This window comes from Belonocnema kinseyi, chromosome 6, assembly GCF_010883055.1.
Source record: "Belonocnema kinseyi isolate 2016_QV_RU_SX_M_011 chromosome 6, B_treatae_v1, whole genome shotgun sequence".
NCBI lineage: Eukaryota > Metazoa > Arthropoda > Insecta > Hymenoptera > Cynipidae > Belonocnema > Belonocnema kinseyi.
The window spans coordinates 50029029-50037447 of NC_046662.1; the positions used below are offsets into that span (position 1 = coordinate 50029029).

An 8419-nucleotide genomic window follows, 5' to 3' on the forward strand; every position below is an offset into this window, starting at 1 on the left:
CAGTGAAGTTCCTACCAAAATGCAGTACCTAAACGTACTTTATTGTACTCTAATGCATTTCCCAAAGTTTCAGCCCGATATTTTATTTACAAAAAAAGTTCTTAGGTTCAAAAAAACATTCAGTGAACTGAAAAACTGTGGTCGGTAATATAGGTATTAGCTGTGTCACATGCCCTTAAAATCAAATTTTAAATCCTAATTAACGTCCAATAATCGAGTTAATGTGCAAAATTCCTGAAAGTACAATCAAGAATCCAACGAACAAATTTCGACAATCGGCATAAAATGTTCAGATTGAAATCTGAAAAAAAAAATTACCTTTCTTCCCTAAAACATAAAAGAAAAAGAACTTTTTTCGTTGAAGAAAAAATCAAAGAGGAAAGAAAAATGAGAAGGCAACCAATATTTTGGCTGAAAATCCATTTTTTTTGTTGGTTAAGATCTTTTTTGGATGAAAATTTAACTATTTGGATGAAGATTAATATTTTTTAGTTAAAAATTAAACTAATTGTTTGAAAATCAATGTTTTTATTGAAAATTCAACTATTTCGTTGAAAATGTATATATTTATTTATAAATACAAGTATTCAAGTTAAGTATTTAGCATTTTAGTTGAAATATTTTATTTTTTCGCTAAAAATTATTTTGTTTTTTAAACTGAAAAGGTATCATTATTCCAGTTAATTATTCCATAATTTTAGTTAAAAATTGATCTTTTTTTGTCGAATACAATCTGTTTGGTTGAAAATTTCTCCTTTTATTAAAAAAAAAAAAATAGTAATAAAAAAATAATTATTCAAGTAAAAGAATCATAATTTCAATTGAAAATTCATCTTTCTGGTTTAAATTTCAACTATTCTTGTGAAAGATTTACAATTTTAGTTGAAAACTCATCAATTTCTTTGAAAATGTAACTTTTTTTTTAAAATTGATTTTTTTTGGTTGAAACGTATTTTTTTTTTGACTGGGAGTTTTACAAATTTGTAGAACAAAAATCTGTTCACGTTCGATTTCAACAGTCTTTAAATAATTAGTTGAATTGTTATGTTTATCAATTATGCTATTATTTATCTTGTATAGCGTAATTCAAAATTTTTTTACATTAAGAATTTTCCATTTAAAAATTTTATTTTCCAGCTTACATTTTTAATTTAAAGAATATATAACTGCTTTCTTGAAGACTCGAACAAATAAAAAATAAAAGCCTTTGATGTTAAAAATTTTGGATAAAAAACATTTTTATTTAATAAATAATTTTTATTAATTTATCAACAATTTAAGTAATAAAAGGTGAACAAAAACGATTTGACCTAATTCCTAATTAATTCTAATTAAAGAATTTTATTAAATTAAAAATATTGTTTCAATCTAAAATATTCAATTTTTAACCCATTCAATTTGAAATTTTTAATTAAAAAAAAGATTAATTATTGAATAATGAGCAATGTTTGAATTTTTATTCAAGACAAGTAAATTGAAAATCAAATTTTAAATCCTAATAAACGTCCAATAATCGAGTTAATGTGCAAAATTCCTGAAAGTACAATCAAAAATTCAACGAACAAATTTCGACAATCGGCATAAAATGTTCACATTGAAATCTGACAAAATTTCCTTTCTTCCCTAAAACATAAAAGAAAAAGAACTTGAAAAATATATTTTTATTTATTGTCCGATTTATTTGTAAAAAATTGTAATTAATTATTCAGAGTGATGTGTTCAAATTTGTAATTTAAAAAAAAAAAGATGGGAAAAAGGACAAAAAGCTGTTTCAAATCGTAAATTTTCTCCTTTTTTTGCAGGAATTTATAATTTTATATATAAAATTATGAAAAGCTAAATCTTTATTATGGGATTGTTGATTTTCCAAGTGATTCATAGAAAAATGTAGCTATTAATGAATGTGTGTAGAAATTTGTAAATTTTTTTTTAACAAAACATGAAAAACTATATCAATATCAATATTACCGAATTGGGAAATTCCCGAATAATAAAATATCTTGGCTAGAAAATTCCCGAATTCAAATAAATACAATTTTTTTAAATATTATTTATTAAAAAAAAAATCAAATATTTGTATGACAAAAATTATTGTTAATATTGAAAGTTTCTGAAATTATTGTTTTAATAGAAAGTAATAATTGAAAAAATTTTCATGTAGAAAAATATTTTTTTATTCATTAGCCGCTTCATTTGCATAAAATTTTAATTAATTATTTAGAGTGATGTTTAGAAATTTGAAATTAAAAAGAAAATATTTGAAAAAATAGCTGTTTATAATTTTTTATATGTAAAAAAACCTATTAAAAATTACGAAAAGCTAAACCTTTATTATGGGATTGTTGGTTTATCAAGTGATTCATAGAAAAATATAGCTGTTAATGAGTGTGTGTAGAAATTTGTAATTTTTTTTTAACAAAACATGAAAAATTATATCTAGTTTTTTGAGACTACCTTTTTATAATTTCATAAATTTCTTAATTTTATAAAAAAAAAATAAATAAAAATTAAATATTGTGTTTCCTGTTGCAGATTTTTATACTTTTTGAAATCTTTTTATTTTTTCATTCAAAATTATAAAACTCTACAATTATTCGTTAAAAAGTTTCAGTATTACAATATTTACAATACTACCGAATTCGGAAATTCCCGGCAGAAAATTTCGGAATTATAGAATTTTGTATAAATATTATTCATTTATTAAAAATGAAATAATAAAATATTTTGAAAATAAAAATTATTCTCAAATTTAGAGTTTCTAAAATTATTATTTTAATATAAAATAACAATAATTTTAAAAAAAATGTGATGCAGAAAAATATTTTTTACATTTATTGTTATTTTAAATTCAGAAAATAATTTTACAAACATGAAAAACAAATTTCTGTGGGTAAAAGTATTTGAGTATTGTATTTTTAATAAATAAATTATATTTATAAACAAATTTTTAATTGTTTGAATTCCGGATATCTTAAATACAGTAATATTATAAAATGACAGGAATTTTATAATTTGGCAATTTTCTGTGGAGAATTTTTTAATTCGGTGATATTATAAAATGTTCGGGAGTTTGATTATTTGAGAATTAATTCTAAAATTATTTGTTTTAATATAAAGTAACAATAATTGAAAAAAGTTCTTGCAGAAAAATATTTGATTATTTATTGACCGATTTATTTGCAGAAAATTGTAATTAATTATTTAGAGTGATGTGTAGAAATTTTAAATTTAAAAAAAAAATATGGAAAAGTACAAATAGCTGTTTATAATTTTTTATGTATAAAAAAACCTATCAAAAAAGTATGAAAAGCTAAACCTTTATCATGGGATTGTTGATTTTCCAAGTGATTCATAGAAAACTGTAGCGATTCATGATTTTTTGTAGAAATTTGTAATTTTTTTAAAACAAAACATAAAAAATTTTATCTAGTTTTTTCAGACGTATATTTTCGTTAATTTTTTTTCATAAATCTTTGTAGACATTCATAATTTTATGAAATAAAGGATTAAGGTTGCATTTTCTGTTGTAAATTTTCATACTTTTTAAAATCTTTTTATATTTCTATACAAAAATATAAAACTCTAAAATTATTCCTTAAAAGGTTTCAATGTTACAATATTTGCAATATTACCGAATTTTGAAATTCCCGAATAATAAACTTTCCTTAAGATAATTGCCGAATTAAAATTTTTTATAAATATTATTTATTTATCAAAAATAAAATAATCAAATATTTTTAGAAAAAAATTATTTTTAATGTTTTCAGTTTCTAAAATGATTATTTCAATATGAAATAACAATAACTAAAAAAATAATGTAACGAAGAAAATTATTTTTTCATTTATTTTTATTCTAAATTCCAAAAATAATTTTACAAACATGAAAAATTATTTTTTGCAGGTTAAAGTATTCGAGTATTGTATTTTTAATAAATAAATATTATTTATAAGAAAATTTTTATTGTGTTAATTCGGAAATTTTCTGTCGAGAATTTTCTTATTCGGTAATATTATCAGACGCACATTTTCGTTAATTTTTTTTCCATAAATTTTTGTAGAAATTCATAATTTTATGAAAAAAATTATGAAATAATTAAATAAATTATTAATATTACTTATTCTTTAAATAATTATGAAAAAAAATAAAAATTTAATATTGCATTTTCTGTTGTAGATTTTCCTATTTTTTAAAATCTTTTTATTTTTCTATAAAAAATGATAAAACTCTAAAATTATTTCTTAAAAGATTTCAATATTACCGAATTTGGAAATTTCCGGCAGAAAATTGCCGAATTATACAATTTTTTATAAATATTATTTATTCATTAAAAATAAAATAATAAAATATTAGTATAACAAAGATTATTGTCGATGATTAGAGTTTATAAAATTATTGTTAATATGAAATAAAAATAACTGAAAAAAAATGTAATGAAGAAAATTATTTTACAAACATGAAAAATAATTTTCTGGAGGTTAAAGTATTTGAGCATTGTATTTTTAATGAATAAATGATATTAAAAATAAATTGAAAATAAATGATATTCAAAATAAATAAAAATTTACATTTCTTTTTATCGTTGAACATTCAAATTTGTCTACTAAATTCTTAGAAATTAAAAAAAAAAGAAGAATCTAACGATCAAATTTTTTTTCAATTTGAATGGAAGCATTAAAGATTGTTTTATTTAAATTTGATCGTTAGATATTTTTTTTTAATTTTCAAGAATCTCTTAGTTGATTAATAATCGTTGAAAAAAAATTTTGGTAAATTACTTAATGACCAGTAAAATCTCTTGAAATTAAGTAGAATTGATTGCAAACCTGAAAAATTCATGGAATTTTGAAACGAGCTGCGCTCGCATGTTTGAGCGTGCCTATGGCAACAGTAATTTATTGATTGTGAATTCTCTTTTGTTAAAGCTCCTTCGGCTTTAACGAACACATTTTCATCACGTATCTCGTGCTTCGCACTAGAGTTTATCCCTGAAATTTTATATCATTCCCATAAATGTATATTATTATAATGCGTAACTTGCATTGGTATTAAAAAAGACGAAATTTCATTGTTCCGTTTAAAAAAATTTGAAAATATTTTTTGCAATTCATTTTGCATTCACCCTAAATTATTATTAGTTAATCATAAATTTTTTTACTTTCTTCTGAATTTACTCAATTCTATTCATTCGATAAAGTTTTTAAAAGCTTTTATTTCATTCATCTTAAAGTCTTTAAAACTCACCCTAAATTTGGAAGCATTTCATCAAATTCTGTTGAAGTTTCTTTAATTTTTCCCTAATTAATTTTAAACTCATTTTTGAATTTATTGAATTATGATTGTACAAAATGTAGAACAGATTTATTTTGAAAGTGGTTAGTTTAAATAAGTTTGTTTTGGAAATGTTATATTAGAATGTTTTTAAACTTATTGAAAATTGTACATTTCAGTATTTTTTTTAATATTATATTTATTTTATCAGATATTATCTTAAAACTATTCAGCTTCTACGTTTTTAATTTTTTAAAGAATGGTTGCATATTAAATTCCTTGATTCAGAAAGTGTACTTTTCATACTTTGAATCATAATTTTTGTTTATTTTTCATGTTTTGAATTTGAAAATATAAATCAGAAAAAAAAGCCTTTTGGAGACTAAAAAATACTGGTAAATTTTGGTATGCTAAAATTGAAAAAATGTTTTTATTCACGATTAAAATAGAAACTACCAATCATTTAAAAAAACCATTAATAAAAATTGTTGTTCTCTAATTTCGGTAAAAAAATATTTTTTTCTTAGCTTGTGTCTCATGTGTCAAAAATTTAAGTTTTGTATTTTCACTGTTTTTTTTTATAAATAAAAAAACTACGTGTCCTATAAAAAAGTCATTAATAACAACATTTGTAGATATTTGTTGGGTGCATAATTTTTGTCTCATAATTTGTTTTCCTACCTTGCATAGTTTGACAACAAAATACAATTTTTTATTACTTTTTATTTGATCAAAATTTGAATGATCAGTTTTTCGAAAAAAATCAAAAAGTTGTTACGATAATCTTGTAGGGCTTTCGAAAATTAACATTTGACTTTTCAAGTACTACCAACAAGTGTATAGAGAATTTTTGAATCATGAAAAAATGTTTTTCGGATTCAAGTCGTCTCAAAATGTGAATTTTTGACAAAAACTGGGAGGGGTGTCAAATTTTACACAAATCTAATGCCTTTTTTGATGAGAATGTAAAAATATAAGTGAAAGTTTGAGCTGAAAATAATTATTTGTTACTCCAGGTTCTGTAAAATTATGGGGAGGTGGGACTGGAGACAAGCCTTTGGCAGAAGTCGAGGGTCATGATCAGCGAGTCTCAAGGCTAGCGTTTCATCCATCGGGAAGGTTTCTTGGCACTTGTTGCAATGATCACTCGTGGAGACTCTGGGATTTGGAACAGCAAGCCGAGGTTTTACATCAAGAAGGACATGCAAAATGTGTGCATTGCATCAGGTAAAATTTTATTACAAATTTTAGAAAACAAAAAATCAGGTAAAAAAGGTATTGTCCTTTATTATCAGATTTTCAGGATGATCGCAGGTCAGGGAAAATTAGGAAAATTCATTGGTTTGGGAAAAGTCAGGGATTTTGAGAAAAAAGGAAAAGTTCAGGAAATTTCGGCAAGAAAAACTTTAGTAAATTTTTAAAAATAAAGTAACTATTGAATTCAGGTTAAATGTTTTTGAATTTCCTAAAAATATATTTGCCTATTTTCAAATATTTCAATAGTTGTGGCTTTCAAAAGATTTAAAAGTGTTTGAAATATTTTAAGGTATTTTTAAAAAAAAAATGCAAGTAATTTTCCAGAGCTTTTTAAAATTTCAAGGACTTTAAATAAATTTGAATAATTTAAAGGTGTTCAAAAGGATTTAAAAAATTTAATGGTATTTTAAAGTATTTTTAATGATTATAATTTTTTAGGATATTTTAGAAGATTCTAAGGAATTAAAAATAGATTTCAATAATTGGAAGGGATTAAAAATATTTTAGGGTATTTTTAAAAATTGCAATTAGTTTTCGAGAACCTTTTTAAAAATTTCATGGTTTTTCAAACGATTTTAAAGATTTAGGGTTATTTTTTAAACTAATTAATTTTAAATGACTTTCAAAAGTTTGAAGAAATATTTAAATATTTCAAAGGATTTTAATTTTTTAGGATATTTTAGAAGATTCCAAGGAATTTAGAATAGATTTCAATAATTGGAAGGGAATACAAATATATTAGGGTATTTAAAAAAATTGAAAATTGTTTTCAAGAGCCTTTTTTTAAAATATCATGGGGTTTCAACAGATTTTAAAGATTTTGGTTTATTTTTAAAACTGCTAATGAATTTTAATGTGCTTTAAAAAGTTTGAAGAAATTTTAAACGATTTTGATTTTTCAGGATATTTTAGAAGATTCCATGGAATTAAAAATAGATTTCAATAGTTTGAAGGGATTTAAAATATTTTATGGTATTTTTAAAAAATGCAAGTAATTTTAAGGAGATTTTTAAAATTTTCTAAGGCATTTGAAAATATATTGAGGATTTAAAATATTTTTGTTTATTTTAAAAGATATCAAGGAACTTTGAATAAATTTGAATACTTTAAAGGTATTCTAAAGGATTTAAAAGATTTTGGCGTATTTTTTAAACTTCAAATGAATTTTAAAGAGCTTTACAAAGCCTTTTTAAAAATGGCGTGGATTTTTAAAATATTTTTAATATTTTGGGGTATTTTTAAAATGACTATTAAATTTTAATAAGATTTCGAAAGTTTGAAGGAATTTTAAAATATGTAATGAAATTTTTTAGGATATTTTAGAAAATTCCAAGGAATTCAAAATAGATTTCAAATTACAAATATTTTAGGGTATTTAAAAAAAATTTTAAATAGTTTTCAAGAGCCTTTTTAAAAATGGCATGGGTTTTCAAAGATTTTTAAGATTTTGGGGTATTTTTAAAACTTCTAATGAATTTTAATAAGATTTCAAATGTTTGAAGGAATTAGAAAATATTTCAAAGAATTAGATTTTTTAGGATATTTTAGAAGATTCCAAGGAATTAAAAATAGGTTTCAATAATTGTAAGGGATTAAACATAATTTAGGGTATTTAAAAAAAATGAAAATAATTTTCAAGAGCCTTTTTAAAAATGGCATGGGTTTTCAAAAGATTTTTAAAATTTTGGTTATTTTTAAAACATATAATAAATATTAAAAAGCTTTAAAAATCATCAAAAAGTTTAAATAAAATGTCAAAGATTTTAATTTTTTGATATTTTAGAAGATTCTAAGGAATTTAAAATAGATTTTAATAATTGGAAGGGATTATAAATATTTTCGGGTATTTAAAAAAAAATGAAAATAATTTTCAAGAGCCTTTTTAAAAATGGC

General features: G+C 21.6%; 1 protein-coding gene across 2 annotated transcripts in view; it reads left to right on the forward strand.

Moving 5' to 3' along the window:
* Positions 1-8419, forward strand: part of LOC117175707 (U4/U6 small nuclear ribonucleoprotein Prp4) — an 82691-nt gene that overhangs the window by 68101 nt on the left and 6171 nt on the right. For both annotated transcript variants that reach the window (XM_033365470.1, XM_033365471.1), the window contains exon 4: positions 6286-6496. In XM_033365470.1, the coding sequence (XP_033221361.1) occupies positions 6286-6496 (211 nt within the window). The remainder of the gene's footprint in view (positions 1-6285; positions 6497-8419) is intronic.